General features: G+C 41.7%; 2 protein-coding genes across 2 annotated transcripts; one reads left to right on the top strand and one right to left on the bottom strand.

Moving 5' to 3' along the window:
* Positions 1–741: 741 nt before the first annotated feature.
* Positions 742–1,780, top strand: LOC128065592 (secretory carrier-associated membrane protein 2-like). The gene is given in 2 exon segments (XM_052658799.1): positions 742–1,612; positions 1,615–1,780. Coding segments are annotated over 2 exon segments (978 nt in total). The 3' UTR covers positions 1,722–1,780.
* Positions 1,781–9,031: 7,251 nt separating this feature from the next.
* ZPBP2 (zona pellucida binding protein 2) lies at positions 9,032–20,312 on the bottom strand. The gene is made up of 8 exons (XM_052658759.1): positions 20,264–20,312; positions 20,053–20,118; positions 18,774–18,899; positions 17,961–18,122; positions 12,881–13,099; positions 12,291–12,373; positions 9,836–10,016; positions 9,032–9,126 (listed from the first exon to the last, which is right to left on the bottom strand). The coding sequence occupies exons 1-8, from the start codon at positions 20,310–20,312 to the stop codon at positions 9,032–9,034; spliced, it is 981 nt and encodes a 326-aa protein (XP_052514719.1).
* Positions 20,313–20,540: the final 228 nt, after the last annotated feature.

The raw sequence follows: 20,540 nt of genomic DNA, 5'->3' as shown, positions 1-20,540 counted from the left end.
AAGGACAGAGCTACTATTTAAGTCACAACGGCACTTAATTGCAGTGTTTATTTGTCTCAGACACTAGTCTGGGCCTTTCCTGGTGACAGGGACCGAGACTACTGAACACTGGACCTATAGTAAATAAAAGTTTATTGATAGAATGTATGCAAATTACCAGTCAACGCTAAAGGAAATCAACCCTGAATATTCACTGGAAGGACTCCTGCTGAAGCTGAAGCTTCAATACTTTGGCCCCCTGATGCAAAAAGCTGACTCACTGGAAAAGACCCTGATGCTGGGAAAGACTGAAGGCAGGAGAAGGGGATGACGGGATGAGATGGTTGGACGGCATCACCGACGCTATGGACATAAGTTTGAGCAAGCTCTGGGAGATGGTGAAGGACAGGGAAGCCTGGCGTGCTGCAGTCCATGGTGTCACAAAGAATCGGACACAACTGAGTGAACAACAATAATGCAAATTATGGTGAAAGCTCTGGATTCCTAGCTGTGTAGAATTACTCCATTGTTTATCACAGGCCCACAAAGGAGGAATGACTGAGCAACCACCACCACCACAAAGCTAATACAGAGCCTTAAAACTGTTGGTGTTTTATGGTCTACATAGCTCTTTCATATAAACGATAAGATTACATAGCGCCTCGCTCCCGGAAATGGAGGGTCTGCACGGAGAGCGCCGCTGGGTCTGGGTGCCCGGAGGCAGAAGTGCTCTCGGAGCTCGCTCGTCGGCCGCTGACCGCCATGTCGTCCTTCGACACCAATCCCTTCGCGGACCCAGTGGACGTAAACCCCTTCCAGGATCCCTCTGTGACCCAGCTGACCAATGCCCCACAAGGAGGCCTGGCTGAATTCAACCCTTTCTCAGAGACAAATGCAGCGACGACGGTTCCTGTCTCACAGATGCCCGGGCCCTTGCAGCCGGCAGTTTTCCAACCCTCAGTGGAGCCCACCCAGCCAACCCCCCAGACTGTGGCCTCTGCAGCCCAGGCAAGCCTGCTCCGGCAGCAGGAAGAACTGGACAGGAAAGCGGCCGAGCTGGAACGGAAGGAGCGGGAGCTTCAGAACACGGTGGCCAACTTACATGCCAGAGAGAACAACTGGTCGCCCCTGCCTGTGTGGTGCCCTGTCAAGCCCTGCTTCTATCAGGACTTCTCCACAGAGATCCCTGCCGACTACCAGCGGATATGCAAGATGCTCTCCTATCTCTGGATACTGCATTCAGTGACACTGTTTCTGAACCTGCTTGCCTGCCTGACCTGGTTCTTAGTCAACACCTCCAGGGGAGTAGACTTTGGCCTCTCCATCCTGTGGTTTGTGATCTTCACCCGCTGTGCCTTCCTTTGTTGGTATCGACCCACCTATAAGGCTTTCAGGTCTGACAACTCTTTCAGCTTCTTCGTGTTCTTCTTTGTATTTTTCTGTCAAATCTGCATTATCCAGTGGATCGGCATCCCTAGCTTTGGGGACAGTGGCTGGATTGCAGCCCTGTCTACGATGAAGCACAACTTGGCTGTGTCGGTCATCATGATGGTGGTGCGTGGCTTCTTCACCCTCTGTGCCGTGCTCTCACTCTTCCTCCTGAAGCGGGTGCACTCCCTGTACCGCAGGACAGGGCCAGCTTCCAGCAGGCCCAGGAGGAGTTTTCCCAGGGCATCTTCAGTAGCAGGACCTTCCGCAGTGCTGCCTCATCTGCTGCCCAAGGAGCGTTCCAGGGGAATTAGTCCTCCTGACTCCTCCCTCTGCCCTGGCCTTCTCTCTCACCTGCCTTCTGAGCTGCACTTTCCATGGGTGCCTTAACTATTGGGTATGCCCAGCACAGACCTGGGGAGGGTCTTGCCCATGGCTCTTCTTCCTCCCTTAGCAATCATCTCTCTCTTCCACCTGAGGAAAGGGGAGGGAGAGACAGGGACTTTTTTTTACACGAGAGAGAAAAAAAAAAGCTGTCTTTTCTTCTCTGGTGGTGGTTTGATAGGACTTTTTTGTCTCTTTGGAAGCAGTGGGACTGAAGTTCTCTTCTTCCCATACACAGATACACACGTGTACTCACACACATACAAACACAAACATACACACTTGGGATCACTGGCTGTCCTGGGCCCAACCACCTGGGGTTTTATTTCTGCTGGAGTCCTGAGATTCCACTCCTCCCCAGCAGGCCTGACCAGAATCTGGCTTCATGGACCCAGCCTGACTTCCACAGTCCTGCCCTTCCCTCCTGCTCAGACTCTGGGAGCCTCCTAAGGGCTCCCCTTTAGATGAGCTGCAGTCTGGGCTCTTCCTCAGATCACTCTAGGATGAACGCTGGGCTTCCAGCCTCTGTCCTGCCTCATGTTTCTAACAGTTTCCTAGCCCTTTAGGCCCCTGCATCCTCCTGATGTGGGCAGTACATGGTGCCCTCTGGGGCCCCTCTTAAGCCCTTCCCTGTTTAGACTTACTAAATGTGCAATGGGGTTGGTTGGGATTTGGGGATGGAGAGGGATAGAGGACACTGACCCGAAGTTGTCTTGCCCAGCTTTTGGCAGTCTTGTATTAGGGTGGGTCTGATTGTCCTGGTGTGGTTTGTTTGGCCCTATTCATTTTGATTTCCTCTCTTTCTGAGGGACAGCTGCCCTTTAGCTTGGCCTCATATTCTTGCCCATCCCTGCCCCCCACCATCAGCAGTATCTAGCTTGTATGACTCTTAGGGAGGGCAAGGGGAATGATTTCAGAACTTCATTCTTCAAGCCACCTTTTTAAGTGTTCCAGACTAATCCCCCAGGGTTCTCCCATACTCCCCAAGCAGAGTCTAGATCATCTTCCACTAGTCCTGGGGATTCCCCAGGAGTTGTGTCACTCTGATGGGTGCTTAGGAGTTCAAGGTTAAAACCTGTATCCTGTCCTCCAGAGATGGTAGGAGTGGGTGGGTAGACTGAGGGGACTTCTCAAAAAGCTGTCCAACCCAGGGCATCTGGGGCCTACCCAGAGGTAGCCCTGAAGCTGCCAGCTGACACAGCCCCAGAGCCACTGAATAAGGATGGCAGGGACCAAGGTTTTGTAAACTCCTTTCTGGTATTTTTTTTCTCCGTGTACAAAGGTATATGTTATGTCTCGATTTTGTCCTTAAATAAAAATAAAAGACATTTTCAGACAAAAAAAAAAGATTACATAAAGTTATATTTTAAGAGGGGCTGAGCCTGGTATTAATTAGATTCCCCACAGCAGGGATAAGAAAATGGTCTTTGACAAGATAGAAAATGATCCAGTCAGGACTAGAATCAGAAAGCCAAGGTCTTTCCATTGTAGACTGCAGACATCTTTCTCACTTGCTTTCTGTCATTCAAGGGAGACATAGTTTGCAAGATGCTTTGGACATTGGACATTAGACTTCATCAGCTGGGCCACGAGAAAGACGAGGGAGGCAGACACACATACCTCCATCCTCAATTTAGTCTTTCCTCTGCATTTACAAATTTGGTTGACTTTCTTCTGCTTGAGTCACATTCCAGATAACAGAAATGAGGTAGGGTCCAGGAGCCTAAATTAGAGCTCTCCAGTCCAAGTTTTGTGCTTAAAGCCACTTTCTTTTCTTTTTGCTTCCCAATTTCCTTACGGTCTTTGTTTTCCAAATACCTTCACTGTGGTCTGTTTGTTTACAGATTTTGATACTAGATGCGTTACCCTGGGATGACCCAAAGTGATAATACTGTATCTGTTTATCCAAACTTCAACTCACATATCTAGCAGTCTTCAAAATAAACACTGCCACTCAGCAACCATACTTTGGCACCAATCATGTTTCTGCAACCTTAGGGTTCTTCAGACCTACACAATTCATTACTGTGCAAGAGCTGCTGCAGTTATATTACTTTGCGATAGTTATAATCTCTGGCCCAGTGAGAAATACAAAAATTCTTTCTTTGGCTACTTAATTTTCAATTCTGAGGAATGGGTTATTGGTGAAACAATAAGCCTGCTGTGATAGAAAATAACTTCCACTCTAGGCCACTGACACCTGCACAAACCTGGTAGTGATGTGTTTTCCCCCATTATTGTAACTTGAAAATTAATGTTTCTTGAGATCAGGTTTTGCTTTTGACTATTAAACTGTTTCTACTCATAGAGGTAATCACACTAATCTGTCAGTTTATCTATGGTTCTTCCTTTCGAGGGGAATGAAGAAGCTTCTGAAACTAAAGGAGGAAATCAAGAAGTGCCTGAGAAACATTTATCAGATGCATGAACTATGGGGTAAGGGAAGTCTGCTAACGGTGAACACAGTTAACCAAACACAGTTAAGCAAACACAGCAGCAACCTAAAGAGTACAGGGGCACTGGAGGATGTAAAACAAAATATAAGAGAAAATTGCTTTCTGGCTTAGGAAAAAAAAAAAAGAAATTCTCCAACTCAAGAGCAGTGCCTACACGCTGCAGGATTTTCTAAGGAGAGGGAAGAAAACGCCAAACTGAGCTGACATCAAAAAGCAGCAGGTTGTTCCCTTGACAGGCCCCTGCAGCATGTGCAGCGTCTCCACTGGCCACATCCTGCAGCGCATGGTGGCCAGTAGCTTCACCAACCCTTCTTCCTTGTGTGGTTTTGTAGCAGAGTCTTCAGGGTTCCCTACATCTTACTATCCAATTCCTTGTTATTCTAATCCCGTTATGGTTAACAATTCTTTATATTAAACTTTCCCTGTTCAAAATGCTTCATGTTTTCTGTCTCCTGATTGGACTCGACTGACACACTTATCTACAATGTTAACACTAACAAAAAATAACCCTAGTACTAAAACACAGATAATGGTATAAGGAAAACTGCAAACTAATATGTCTCATAAAATAAATGCAAAAATTGTCAACAGAATATTAGCAAATCAAATCCAACAATGTATAAAAAACTGTACATTATGACTAAAAATTGATGCTTTTGAACTGTGGTGTTGGAGAAGACTCTTGAGTCCTTGGCCTGCAGGAGATCAAACCAGTCCATCCTAAAGGAAATCAGTCCTGAATATTCACTGAAAGGACCGATGCTGAAGCTGAAAGTCCAATACTTTGGCCACCTGATGCAAAGAACTGACTTACTAGAAAACATCCTGATGCTGGGAAAGATTGAGGGCAGGAGGAGAAGGGGACGACAGAGGATGAGATGGTTGAATGGCATCACTGACTCAATGGACATGAGTTTGAGTAAACTCTGGGAGTTGGTGATGGACAGGGAGGTCAGGTGTGCTGCAGTCCATGGGGTCGCAGAGTCAGACACGACTGAATGTTGAACTGAAGCGATGACTAAAAACGATTTATTCTGAATACAGAATAGTTCTAACATTTGAAAATCGATTTATCTATCAACATCAACAGACTAAAGATGAAAATATCATATATCAATCAAAGGAATAGAGGAATAGAGAACGTCGTCAACTTAACAAAGAACATCTATTAAAAAAAAAAAACTATACCTAAAATCACATGTAATAGTGAGAAACTGGATGCTTTCTCTCTAAGACTAGAAACAAGACAAGGATGTGCCCACTCACCATTACTATTCAATGTCATACTAGAAGTGCTAACTAATGCAGTAAGACTAGATAAGGAAATAATAGATATACAGATTGGAAGGAAGAAATAAAACTGTTTTGTTTGCAGATGACATGGTTGTCTAAGTAGAAAATCTCAAAGAATCTACCAAAAACCTGGAATTAATAGCAATTAGAGAAAGATCATAGGATGTAAGGTAAATATACAAAAGTTAATTGCCTTTCTAAATACCAGCAATAAACACTTCGAATTTGAAATTAAAAATACAAGACCATAGACTTTCCTGGTGGTCCATTGGTTATGAATCCACCTGCCTAGGCAGGGGACATGGGTTCAATCCCTGTTCCAAGAAGATTCCACAGTGCACAAAGCAACTACGTCTGTGTGCCACAACTACTGAAGCCTGAGTGCCTGGAGCCTATGCTTTGCAACAAGAACAGCCACTGCAATGAGAAGCCCAAGCATCACAACTAGCGAGTAACCCCCACTTGCTGCAACTGGAGAAAACCTGTGTGAAGCAATGAAGATCCAGCAGAGCCAAATAATAAATAAAAAAATTTTTTAAATTTATACAAAAAGGCAAAAGACGATAACTATCATCATACTGCTGCTGCTGCTAAGTCGCTTCAGTTGTGTCCGACTCTGTGTGACCCCAGAGACGGCAGCTCACCAGGCTCCCCTGTCCCTGGGATTCTCCAGGCAAGAACACTGGAGTGGGTTGCCATTTCCTTCTCCAATGAATGAAAGTGAAAAGTGAAAGTGAAGATGCTCAGTTGTATCTGACTCTTAGTGACCCCATGGACTGCAGCTTACCAGCCTCCTGCGTCCGTGGGATTTTCCAGGCAAGAGTACTGGAGTGGGTTGCCATTGCCTTCTCCAAACATCATATTGAGGAAGAACTAAATCAGGGGACTGACACCAACCAAATGTAAGCCTTACTATACAGCAATCAAGGTAGATCAGTCCTGGGTGTTCTTTGGAAGGAATGATGCTAAAGCTGAAACTCCAGTACTTTGGCCACCTCATGAGAAGAGTTGACTCATTGGAAAAGACTCTGATGCTGGGAGGGATTGGGGGCAGGAGGAGAAGGGGACGACGGAGGATGAGACGGCTGGATGGCATCACAGACTCGATGGACATGAGTTTGGGTGAACTCCGGGAGTTGGTGATGGACATGGAGGCCTGACATGCTGCAGTTCATGGGGTCGCAAAGAGTCGGACACAACTGAGCGACTGAACTGAACTGAACCATACTGAGGAAAGAATACATGAATTAATAAGTATGGAACCCAGACATAGATCCACACAAATGTAGTCAACTGAACTTTGGCAAAGGAGCAAAGACAATTCAATGGAGGAAGGACAGTCTTTTCAACAAATGGTGCTGGAACCATCCATAGGCAAAAAAAAAAAAAAAAAAGAATCTAAACATACAACTTACATTTTTCGCAAAAACTAATTCATCGTAGACTAAATGTAAATCACGAAACTAACTTCTTGAATACAACAGGAGCAAACTACATGACTTTGGGCTTGGTGATGAGTTTGTAGATATAACATAAAAAGCATGATCCACGGAAAAATATTGACTATACTTTATTTATTTTTGGCTACATGGGTATTCCTTGTTGCCCAGGCTTTTCTCCAGTTGGGGCAAGCAGGGGCTGCTCTCCAGTTGGTGGGCAGGCTTCTCATTGCAGTGGCCTCTCCTGTTGCTGAACGTGGGCTCCAGGGCGCACAGGCCTCCGCAGGTGCAGCGCAAGGGCTCAGCAGTTGCGGGTCCCTGGGCTCTAGAGCACAGGCTCAATAGTTGGGGTGTATGGGCTTAGCTGCTCCACAGCATGTAGGATCTTCCCAGGCCAGGGACTGAACCAGTGTCTCCTGCATGGGCAGGGGGATTCTTTACCAGTGAGCTACCAGGGAAGCCCCAAACTGGTAAAAAGGATTTTACTAAAATTAAAAACTTCTGCTCAGTGAAAGACATTGTGAGAAGAGACAAACCACAAAATTGGAGAAAATATTTGCAAAACACATATCTGATAAGAATTTGTATCTAAAATATACAAAGAACTCTTGGAACTCAATAATATGAATGAAAAATTCAATAAAAACAAGGAGATCTAAATGATAGATATACAGATGACAAATAAACACATGAAATAATGCAGAGACCAGATGTCATTAGGGGATTTAAAATTAAAACAGTAATGAACTATCACTATATACCTAATAGAATAGCCAAAATCAAAAAACTTAAAATACCAAAAGCTGGTGAAGATGAGGAACAAGAAACACATCCATTGCAGTGGGAATGTAAAATGGTAAACCAATTTGGGATATAGTTTGGAAATTTCTTACAAAACTAGACATTATCTTACCATACAACCCAGCAATCATGCTCCTAGGTATTTACACAATTGATTTGAAAACTCATGTCCATACAAAAATCTGTACACAAATATTTATAGCAATTTTATTCATAATCATCAAAAACTTGAAGCAATCAAGATGTCCTTTATACACCCATGATATGGAATATTAGTCAGCAATAAAAACTGATATATCAAAGCCATACAGTGACATGGAAGAATCTTAAATGAAGATTGGTAAGTGAAAGAAGCCAGTCTGGAAAGTCTACATACTGTATGGTTCTAAGTTTAATCTAATTTGGGAAAGGCAAAACTGTAGAGACAGTAACAAGATTAGTGGTTGTCAAGGGCTGTGGGGTAAGAGAGAGAGAAGAACAGATTAAACAGAGGGCATTTTAAGGGTGGTGGAACTATTCTGTGTGAAACTGTAGGGGTGGACACATGTCAATATGTACTTGTCAAAACCCACAGAACTGTACAACACACAGAATGAACCTTAATATAAACTATTAAAACTATAGGTGATAATAATGTATCGACATTGGTTCATTAATCATAACAAATGTATCACACTAATGCAAGATGTTATTAACAGGGGAAACGGGGAGGGGAGAGGGGGTGGGCTGAAGTGGTATATGGAACTCTGTGTAATATCTGCTCAATTTTTCTGTAACCCTAACTCTATACTAAAAAACAAAGTCTATTATTCTAAAATAAATAGACTAAAAGCAAAGAGACTAAAAGAAATAACTTTTTTGGTTCTAATTATAAAAGTAATACATATGCCTTTATATCATATGAGTGATATCAAACAAAATAATATATGGAAAGTACAAAATTTTATTATATTATACTTGTCTACTCTTCTTGACCTTAACATAGTTTTAGGTACAAAGAAACAAGATTGTTTGTAAGCAACAAAACATATTTCATTAAAAATCATCCACTGAGATTAAATGCCTTCTTAGAAATACCATGTTGACTATCTTTTTATGGTTTTTACAATGTACATTTTCCAATGTTTTGGTCTTACTGATCTTCCTTAAAGAAAATATCTATGACAATTTGGGATGTGAACAAATCATCTTACGTCTTCCACCTCTACAAGCAAGTAATGATGCTTTCACCCCTAGTCTTCATGTTGAAATTCACTGGCATGATTTAGCTCCATAGATTTGGACGGAAATGCAGGTCTGACATGTAACATCAACATCAGGACTAAAAGTACCAGGACTACAAACCACTGCAGAGGAAAGTACAATGGAACAGATTATTCTCATTTCAGTTAAAGGTATTTTATACCAATAATACAAATTGCCATCAATGTCACACCATTGACATTCTATATCTATGTTCTACTACCAGTAACGTTCAACCAATTAAACTGTGGAAGACTACTTATGAGTTGTTTTTTCCCTTGGCTCCACTGAGCAGGTTGTAGGGTCTTAGTTCCCCAATCACGGATTAAACTTGGAGCCATGGCAGTGAAAGTGGAGTCCTAACCACTGGACTGTCCGGGAACTCCCTATTTATGAGTTTTCAATATTGTTATCTGATGATCCGAGGTAGCACTGTAAAAGAAAGTTAGAATCTTAGCTACTTTGTCCTTTAGTAGCATCTTCCAATAACTTCTGTGTTGCTCCATTTATGAGTTCCTATTTCTGGTTGTCTAGTTCCTATTTCTGATTTCTAGGCAGGACCATTTTGTTTCCTTTCATAGTACAGTATCTCAAGTCAGAATGCTATAGAGATATTTTGTAATACAAAAGATTATACTAGGCAGAATTAATATACATGAAGATAACTATGTTTAGAAATTTGGGCTTTGAATTTTTACTTCCCTTTAACTGAATACATTTCTTTGGTAAGAAAATCACTATAAATATTCAATTATGCTAAGAGAATCCTGACTATATAACCTAAATAACTAGATATGTGTATTTTATAATTACCACAACAGGTAGCGCAATTGCTGTGTAGACCTTCATTTTTTCCAAAGCCTGGACGACAGCTATCCATACGTACTATTTGAAAACTGTGATCCACAAAATGCATGGCTGGTAGAGTTTTATTTAGATCATGGTTGAAAATATATGCTTGGCTCCGGAAAAATTCTTCTATTCGATTTCTTGCCTAAGATTTTAAAACACCAGAGAGAAGTACAATTACTAAACTGTGAACCAAATTTCTTCTCCTATATCAGAGGCAATGAAATGTAATACAAGCATGGCACTGCTTTACACAACAGGTGAATTCCTGAAAAGTTGCATGTTAATACCAAAATTAGTTTAGCTTGAACTCATCAACTGTCAATTTTTATGTACAACAGTTAAGAGTTGAAATGAGGTTAAAAAGCACTTGTTTTGAATTATTTGCAGCATGTCTATCCCATATGTAGATAACTGGGAGTTGATTGTTTCTAACTCCAAAGAGCCAAGCAAGATGGAAACCAAAACTTTAATTAGCATTTCAGACTAATGGTGTACATTTTATTTTTTGAGCACAGGGCTTAAATAGTAACTAATAAAACCCACAAACCATGTACAATGTTAAGGGTAATGGGCTTAAGGACTAGAGGAGGAGAATGAAGGTATTTTTTTAGATTATGTCCTGAGCCTCGAATAAGGCAGAGGAGAGAGCAACTATCATGATCAATAAAGACTCAGTTTTGGAAAAACCAATGTTTTAACCTAGAATGACATGATTATAAGGCTGTTCTTTATTTATTTATTTTTATAAGGCTGTTCATTTTTTTAAATGAATTAATTTATTTTTGGCTGTGCTGGGTCCTCATTGCTGGGCAGTCTTTTCTCCAGCTGCAGAGAGTGGGGGCTACTCTCTAGCTGCAGTGCATGGGTTTCCCATTGTGGTGGCTTGTCTTGTTGCGGTGCTTGGGCTCGAGGGCACAGGGGCTTCAGTAGTTGCAGCACATGAGCTAAGTAGTTGCGGCTCCTAAGCTCTAGAGCACAGGCTCAGTAATTGTGGTGCAGAGGCCTCAGTTCAGTTCAGTTCAGTTCAGCTGCTCAGTCATGTCCGACTCTTTGCAACCCCATGAATCGCAGCACACCAGGCCTCCCTGTCCACCACCAACTCCTGGAGTTCACTCAAACTCACATCCATCGAGTTCGTGATGCCATCCAGCCATCTCATCCTGTCATCCCCTTTTCCTCCTGCCCCCAATCCCTCCCAGCATCAGAGTCTTTTCCAATGAGTCAACTCTTCGCATGAGGTGGCCAAAGTACTGGAGTTTCAGCTTTAGCATCATTCCTTCCAAAGATATCCCAGGACTGATCTCCTTTAGAATGGACTGGTTGGATCTCCTTGCAGTCCAAGGGACTCTCAAGAGTCTTCTCCAACACCACAGTTCAAAAGCATCAATTCTTCGGCGCTCAGCTTTCTTCACAGTCCAACTCTCACATCCATACATGACCACTGGAAGAACCATAGCCTTGACTAGACAGACCTTTGTTGGCAAAGTAATGTCTCTGCTTTTGAATATGCTATCTAGGTTGGTTATAACTTTCCTTCCAAAGCGTAAGCATCTTTTAATTTCATGGCTGCAGTCAATATCTGCAGTGATTTTGGAGCCCAAAAAAATAAAGTCTGACACTGTTTTCACTGTTTCCCCATCTATTTCCCATGAAGTGATGGGACCAGATGCCATGATCTTCGTCTCCTGAATACTGAGCTTTAAGCCAACTTTTTCACTCTCCTCTTTCACTTTCATCAACAGGCTTTTTAGTTCCTCTTCACTTTCTGCCATAAAGGTGGTGTCATCTGCATATCTGAGGTTATTGATATTTCTCCCAGCAATCTTGATTCCAGCTTGTGCTTCTTCCAGCCCCGCGTTTCACATGATGTACTCTGCATAGAAGTTAAATAAGCAGGGTGACAATATACAGCCTTGACGTACTCCTTTTCCTATTTGGAACCAGTCTGTTGTTCCATGTCCAGTTCTAACTGTTGCTTCCTGACCTGCATATAGGTTTCTCAAGAGGCAGGTCAGGTGGTCTGGTATTCCCATCTCTTTCAGAATCCATAGCACGTGAAGTCTTCCTGGATCAGGGATCAAACCTGTGTCTCCTGTATTGGCAGGTGAATTCTTTACCACTGAGCCACCAAGGAAGCCCTGTAAGGCTGTTTTTCAAGCTGCTGCTTGGTTACATTTGGAGAACAAAGACCAGCGATCCATCCTTCTTCTATCATAGGAAAAATACATAATATTAACCTGGGGAGTTATATAATATTCCAAACATACTATTCCAAGACAAAACATTTTAAAATAGCTAAAACTCTCACAATCTCATTTTATAAAACTGAAAGCAATATCAGTAATATTTCATGCTTAAGTTTTTAAACAGCTTTGTTTACTATTCAAATACTTTCCCCCTACACTGAAATTCTTACCTGGAGGATATTATGATTAGTGGTATCTTCACAGTCAATAGACTCATTGCATGTACCTTTCCACCCTGGTGCAAAAGGATTAACTGGAGGGGGGAGAAAATGACATCTTCACAAAACAATTCCAAAAAGTTCCAAACATTCCAATAACGTTCCAAATGCTGATCAGTATACATGTGTGCATGTGTTTAATCTATGTAATCCCAGAAAGGTGCACAATTTGAATACTTTATATATTATGATTTCACTCCATCTGGGGGCTAATGGAGGTAACTACAAGGCTTTAAAATGAATAGAAATAAATTTGGTTTGGTTTCCCCCTTTTGTCAAGTTCTCAAAAATACAATTTAAAATTCTATAAGAAGTTATAACTTAAATATTAGCTGCATAGTTAAAGACCATATTTATAAAATGCTACTGACTTCCCAAAAGTAGGCAACAATATATCATAGTTGAACCAGGCTAAGAACAACAATAGATTTTAGTCCTTAACAAGCATTTAAAGCCTACTACTTATTTCTCATATTACTATGGTAATTAATTCTGTAATAAGATTAAACTCATAAATTTAAAGAAATATTAAAATTTTTTACCTTGAAAGGCTATAAATAGCTCATGAATGAGGCCATGTTTTGGAACTTTAACAAAATGGCATTTATATGATGGTTCTATGATATGGCATGACAAATCAAAGATTAAATTATCCAAGATTTTCTTCAGGACTCGAAAAAGCAGATCATTATATTTTCCTTCACAAGATTTTGTGGTAAAACGTACAGCCATCTGATATGAATAGTCAGGTTCCCGATAGGCTTAAAAAAAAAAAGATGATAATGAAACAATTGTGCCTAGCATCAATTTCCAAATAACACGTAATATTAAATGCCATCAATCTTACAAACCACCAAAGAAGCTTAATTTATCTAATAAAATGTTTTAAGGGCTTCTCGGGTGGCACAGTGCAGGAGTGGCCAATGCGGGAGACGCAAGTAGATGCAGGTTCGATCCCTGGGTAAGGAAGATTCCCCTGGAGAAGGAAATGGCAACCCACTCCAGTATTCTTGCCTAGAGAATCCCATGGACAGAGGAGCCTGGCAGGCTACAATCGATGGGATCTCCAAGAGTCAGACATGACTGAGCAACTGAGCACAAATGTTTTAACAATTTGTCCTCATGAAGACATGTAAAACTAATGACTAATGAAAAAGGTTATTTTGTCTGATACATTGTCTACTCAGTACAAGAGAAGATATAGCTTCTGTGGGTGCCCTACATATGTAAGTTAAAAGTATCAAGAAAAAAATGAGATTTTGGTGGGGAGAGTCTTAGTTTACAGAAGTATCATTGGTGTCAGCACTGTCCAGTGAAAAGGATCATTAATTTGCTTTTATGGAATTAAACATCAATTTTAAAATTACCTAGCAAAACTGTGATAATGCTGATTGTGCCTGCATACCTAGACAGTGAGAAGTGGGAGGCTGAAAGAGGATTATTTAGAATACACTATTTTGATATCCACTGGAGAAGGGAATGGCAAACCACTTCAGTAATCTTGCTTTGAGAACCCCATGAACAGTATGAAAAGGCAAAATGACAGGATACTGAAAGAGGAACTCCCCAGGTTAGGTGCCCAATATGCTACTGGAGATCAATGGAGAAATAACTCCAGAAAGAATGAAGGGATGAAGCCAAAGCAAAAACAATACCCAGTTGTGGATGTGACTGGTGATAGAAGCAAGGTCTGATGCTGTAAAGAGCAATATTGCATAGGAACCTGGAATGTCAGGTCCATGAATCAAGGCAAATTGGAAGTGGTCAATCAAGAGATGGCAAGAGTGAACACCGACATTCTAGGAATCAGCGAACTAAAATGGACTGGAATGGGTGAATTTAACTCAGATGACCATTATATCTACTACTGCAGACAGGAATCCCTTAGAAGAAATGGAGTAGCCATCATGGTTAACAAAAGAGTCCAAAATGCAGTACTTGGATGCAATCTCAAAACGACAGAATGATCTCTGTTCATTTCCAAGGCAAACCATTCAATATCACAGTAATCCAAGTCTATGCCCCAACCAGTAATGCTAAAGAAGCTATAGTCGAACAGTTCTATGAAGACCTACAAGACCTTTTAGAACTAACACCCATAAAAGATGTCCTTTTCATTACAGGGGACTGGAATGCAAGAGTAGGAAGTCAAGAAACACCTGTAGTAACAGGCAAATTTGGCCTTGGAATAAGGAATGAAGCAGGGCAAAGACTAATAGAGTTTTGCCAAGAAAATGCACTAGTCATAGCAAACACCCTCTTCCAACAACACAAGAGAAGACTCTACACATGGACATCACCAGATGGTCAACACCGTAATCAGATTGACTATATTTTTTTGTAGCCAAAGATGGAGAAACTCTATACAGTCAACAAAAACAAGACTGGGAGCTGACTGTGGCTCAGATCATGAACTCCTTATTGCCAAATTCAGACTTAAATTGAAGAAAGTAGGGAAAACCACTAGACCATTCAGGTACAACCTAAATCAAATCCCTTATGATTATACAGTGGAAGTGAGAAATAGATTTAAGGGACTAGATCTGATAGATAGAGTGCCTGATGAACTATGGACTGAGGTTAGTGACACTGTACAGGAGACAGGGATCAAGACCATCGCCATGGAAAAGAAATACAAAAAAGCAAAATGATTGTCTGGGGAGGCCTTACAAATAGCTGTGAAAAGAAGAGAAGTGAAAAGCAAAGGAGAAAAGGAAAGATATAAACATCTGAATGCAGAGTTCCAAAGAATAGCAAGAAAAGATAAGAAAGCCTTTCTCACCGATCAATGCAAAGAAATAGAGGAAAACAACAGATTGGGAAAGACTAGAGATCTCAAGAAAATTAGAAATGCCAAGGGAACATTTCACACAAAGATGGGCTCGATAAAGGACAGAAATGGTATGGACCTCACAGAAGCAGAAGATATTAAGAAGAGGTGGCAAGAATACACAGAAGAACTGTACAAAAAAGATCTTCAAGACCAAGATAATCATGATGGTGTGATCACTCACCTAGAGCCAGACATCCTGGAATGTGAAGTCCTTAGAAAGCATCACTATGAACAAAGCTAGTGGAGGTGATGGAATTCCAGTTGAGCTATTTCAAATCCTGAGAGATGATGCTTTGAAAGTGCTGCACTCAATATGTCAGCAAATTTGGAAAACTCAGCAGTGGCCACAGGACTGGAAAAGGTCAGTTTTCATTCCAATTCCAAAGAAAGGCAATGCCAAAGAATGCTGAAACTACCACACAATTGCCCTCATCTCACACGCTAGTAAAGTAATGCTCAAAATTCTCCAAGCCAGGCTTCAGCAATACGTGAACCGTGAACTCCCTGATGTTCAAGCTGGTTTTAGAAAAGGCAGAGGAACCAGAGATCAAATTGCCAACATCCGCAATGATCATGGAAAAAGCAAGAGAGTTCCAGAAAAACATCTATTTCTGCTTTATTGACTATGCCAAAGCCTTTGACTGTGCGGATCACAATAAACTGGAAAATTCTGAAAGAGATGGGAATACCAGACCACCTGACCTGCCTCTTGAGAAACTTATATGCAGGTCAGGAAGCAACAGTTAGAACTGGACATGGAACAGCAGACTGGTTCCAAATAGGAAAAGGAGTACGTCAAGGCTATATATTGTCACCCTGCTTATTTGACTTATATGCAGAGTACATCATGAAAAACGCTGGGCTGGAGGAAGCACAAGCTGGAATCAAGATTGCTGGGAGAAATATCAATAACCTCAGATATGCAGATGACACCACCTTTATGGCAGAAAGTGAAGAGGAACTAAAAAGCCTGTTGATGAAAGTGAAAGAGGAGGGTGAAAAAGTTGGCTTAAAGCTCAATATTCAGAAGACGAAGATCATGGCATCTGGTCCCATCACTTCATGGGAAATAGATGGGGAAACAGTGAAAACAGTGTCAGACTTTATTTTTTTGGGCTCCAAAATCACTGCAGATATTGACTGCAGCCATGAAATTAAAAGATGCTTACTCTTTGGAAGGAAAGTTATGACCAACCTAGATAGCATATTCAAAAGCAGAGACATTACTTTGCCAACAAAGGTCCGTCTAGTCAAGGCTATGGTTCTTCCAGTGGTCATGTATGGATGTGAGAGTTGGACTGTGAAGAAAGCTGAGCGCCAAAGAATTGATGCTTTTGAACTGTGGTGTTGGAGAAGACTCTTGAGAGTCCCTTGGACTGCAAGGAGATCCAACCAGTCCATTCTAAAGGAGATCAGTCCTAGGATATCTTTGGAAGGAATGATGCTAAAGCTGAAACTCCAGTACTTTGGCCACCTCATGCGAAGAGTTGACTCCTTAGAAAAGACTCTGATGCTGGGAGGGATTGAGGGCAGGAGGAGAAGGGGATGACAGAGGATGAGATGGCTGGATGGCATCACTGACTCGATGGACGTGAGTCTGAGTGAACTCCAGGAGTTGGTGATGGATAGGGAAGCCTGACGTGCCGTGATTCGCGGGGTTGCAAAGAGTTGGACACGACTAAGCGACTGAACTGAAATGAACTGATTTTGATGTCACTTTGAGGTTCCTTGGTCAGACACATTTCAGTTCAGTTCAGTCACTCAGTTGTCTCTGACTCTTTGTCACCCCATGAACTGCAGCACGCCAGGCCTCCTTGTCCACCACCAACTCCCAGAGTCCACCCAAACCCATGTCCATTGAGTTGGTGATGCCATCCAACCATCTCATCCTCTGTTGTCCCCTTCTCCTCCTACCCTCCATCTTTCCCAGCATCAGGATCTTTTCAAATGAGTCAGCTCTTCGCATGAGGTTGCCAAAGTATTGGAGTTTCAGCTTCAACATCAGTCCTTCCAGTGAACACCCAGGACTGATCTCCTTTAGAATGGACTGGTTGGATCTCCTTGCAGTCCAAGGGACTATCAAGAGTCTTCACCAACACCACAGTTCAAAAGCATCAATTCTTCAGCGCTCAGCCTTCTTTATAGTCCAACTCTCACATCCATACATGACCACTGGAAAAACCATAGCCTTGACTAGACGGACCTTTGTTGACAAAGTAATGTCTCTGTTTTATAATATGCTGTCTAGGTTGGCCATAACTTTCCTTCCAAAGAGTGTCTTTCAATTTCATGGCTGCAATCACCAATTGCAGTGACTTTGGAGCCCCCCAAAATAAAGTCAGCCACTGTTTCCCCATCTATTTGCCATGAAGTGATCGGACTGGATGCCATGATCTTCGTTTTCTGAATGTTGGGCTTTAGCCAACTTTTTCACTCTCCTCTTTCACTTTCATCAAGAGGCTCTTTAGTTTTTCTTCACTTTCTGCCATAAGGGTGGTGTCATCTGCATATCTGAGGTTATTGATATTTCTCCCGGCAACCTTGATTCCAGCTTGTGCTCCTCTAGCCCAGCGTTTCTCATGATGTACTCTGCATACAAGTTAAATAAGCAGGGTGACAATATACAGCCTTGACATACTCCTTTTCCTATTTGGAACCAGCCACATTTAAAATACTCTATAAGCCATACTGATCATATATAACAGACTCATTTATACTAAATGAAGAAACCATATACTTAATTCTGATCCAAACTAAATGTATAAGTTAAAATGTGCCTATATTCTTACCAAAGATCATAAAGTCATATCTCTGCTTTACTACCTTTTCTTCTTGGGTTTCTGCTTTGATAGTCTTATATGAAAAACTGCAAGTATAAAGTCCAGACAAAGGCTCCAGAAAGTCTTTCACTGTCAGCTTTCCTGTATTAGTTATATTTATTCTATTACTTCCTAAACAGAAAGAGTAAATGAGTTGGTTATTTAACATGTAACAATTCAAACACTATTTAGTAAACTTGGGGTTACAAATACATATGAAAGTTTATAAATTAATGGACAGTTTTAACTTCAAGAATTCAACAGTCTTAATTCTGCTGTATTACTCAATGGAAAACCACACGATAAGTACAATTTTGAAATATATTTTGGTTTTCTTTAATTCAATTCTTGGCATCTAATTTCAATTTATTTATACCAGTAATTCAGTAAATGAGATTATAGTACCTTATAGTACAATGCAATTTCTTCACATATGATAGAAATTAATAATCCTTACATTCTAAGACACCCTTCTAACATCATGAAAAATTACAAATTAGTTACCTCATTTCCTATCACAGATGCTGCAAAGATAAATTTTAGGTTCTATAAAAACTTCTGAACTAATAAGGCTTTGGGAGGAAAGGTACAAAAATTATTGCTTCAGTTTTATGAATAAGGAGAAAATAAGGCACAGACCAGGTTATGACTGTCTAAATACTGAGTAAGCAAAACTTCAGTTAAAATTAAGTTACAGCTTTTTCATTCTCATAAATAATAGTGCTTTTCTTAAAAAAGGTTGGCATCATTAAAAAAGGAAGATATTAAAATCAAATAACTTACCTGATAATGGCTTTTCATTAGGCCCAACCCATAAATAGGTGGGGTCCACTGTTTCTTTTTCCGCATGTTTAAAGTCCATACAGACAAGGACTGGGCTGTTGTGATGTAATTTTACATATACTTTCACTATGACAAATAAAACAGTATATAACTACATTATATAGCAAAATTTAAATTAATAAACACACTTCCTACCATTTTGTCCCAAAGTTACTTTGATTAGTTCTCTTTGGATTTCACGGTTTTAAAAATCAGCGTATCATTATAACACTTGGAAAACTAAAGTCCTTTTTACTTCTCATAGACTTTTAAAACTCTAGACTGCCAGAGAGTCATTATTTTTTTTTCTGTGATAGTATAGTGTTTATAAAATTGTACATAATACATTTTAGTGTACAGATTCAGAAGAACTAGAATCAAAAAAATTTGAAGCGTTGGTAGAATCAACCTGAAGATCAGAAAAGGAAATTTTTGCTTGCAAAACTATTTTAAAGATGATCATTATCATCCCCAAGGCAAATGTGATATTTAGCTGTAAATGTCCTCTGTTAGGAACAATAATTCAGTCTATGTGGGACACATAAAGAAGATTTTCTGCAATTCCTACTCTATTTCGGATTTGATGGAAGCAGCAACAATGTGCTTTGAACAATACTGTCCCATAAGATAGTAATTATAAAGCCTGCTGAACACCGGGCTCTGAACCTATAAAGATACTGTACCACAATTCGGCGGTGGCATGGAGGGGGAGGGGCTCCAAAAACGGAGTGATCCCAAATGTAACCAACGCTACGAACCGGCCCAAAGTCAGCTAAAGTTAGCTGTGTGACTGATTTTCCTTGGGGAGTGTGTGAAAGTTTTATCACAGTGACAAATGACATCTGAGCGGAGCCGGAAATGATGTGTAGGAGTTCTAGTTAATGAAGGGATAAGGACATTCCAAACAGAGGGACTTCCAGCCCCGGAAATCACTCCTCTGAGCTGGCCTCACAGGCTGCAAACCAGCAGGGACATTCTGAAGAGAGGTGGTATCAGAGAAAGAGCTATAAATTGAATCTTAGCTCCTCACGAGCCGTGCTTCTTTAGGCGAGATTCTTCTTTACGCAATTGAGGCGCAGTGGCGTTGCTGTAAGGATGAAACAACCTCCAGGAAGTGCAGAGCACACAGTACACGTTCTATAACTTTCTGCGGCATTTCCTTGCTCGGGAAAAACCTCAGCAGAGCCACGGGGACCCCGGCTGTTCGGATGGACTCTGCGAGTGAAGAGGTCCTCATTACCTGGGTGTCCCGGCTTGCCATAAATGAAACCTTTCTTAGTGCGTTCGGAATTACGCTGCCATCCAACTGCGGAGGAAAAAAAAAAAAAAAACAACCCCACTGACCAAGTGGAAGCGGAGCCTGAGCTCAGACTGGGGCGGGGCGGGGCGAAGCGGGGAGGCTGGACGGGGAAGCTGCGGGAAGCCTGGGGGCCGGGCGGGAGGAGCCCCACCTCCTGTGAGGTACCAGAGCACCGCGGAGAGTAGGACCCACGCTCGCATCACGACTCAGGGGCTAGCGTCGCGGGAGGGTTAGGCGTCGAGGGCCGGGCTCCTTCCTACCTCAGCCCCAGCGCCACGCCTCCCCATCTCTCCTCCACCGAGCGGAGCAAACCGCCAGGGTCCGCTCCCCTACCGTGCGTAGCTACAAAGGGAGCGGACGCGCAGGAGAGCGCGAGCGTGCTCCGCGGCCTGTCGCGCGTGGGTGGGGCTGGGGGCGGGGCTTGTGCA

The sequence above is a fragment of the Budorcas taxicolor genome, chromosome 19 (genome assembly GCF_023091745.1).
Source record: "Budorcas taxicolor isolate Tak-1 chromosome 19, Takin1.1, whole genome shotgun sequence".
In the NCBI taxonomy this organism is placed as follows: Eukaryota; Metazoa; Chordata; class Mammalia; order Artiodactyla; family Bovidae; genus Budorcas; species Budorcas taxicolor.
This window is presented reverse-complemented; position numbering and strand designations above follow the sequence as displayed.

Coding starts and splice junctions, on each gene's coding strand:
- ZPBP2 (XM_052658759.1), bottom strand. CDS start 20,312: ATGCGAGCGTGGGTCCTACTCTCCGCGGTGCTCTGGTACCTCACAGGA. Junction 18,900..20,052: donor TGGCAAGCCGGGACACCCAG/GTAATGAGGACC, acceptor TATTTGTCATAG/TGAAAGTATATGTAAAATTA. Junction 10,017..12,290: donor CTAATCATAATATCCTCCAG/GTAAGAATTTCA, acceptor TTAAAATCTTAG/GCAAGAAATCGAATAGAAGA.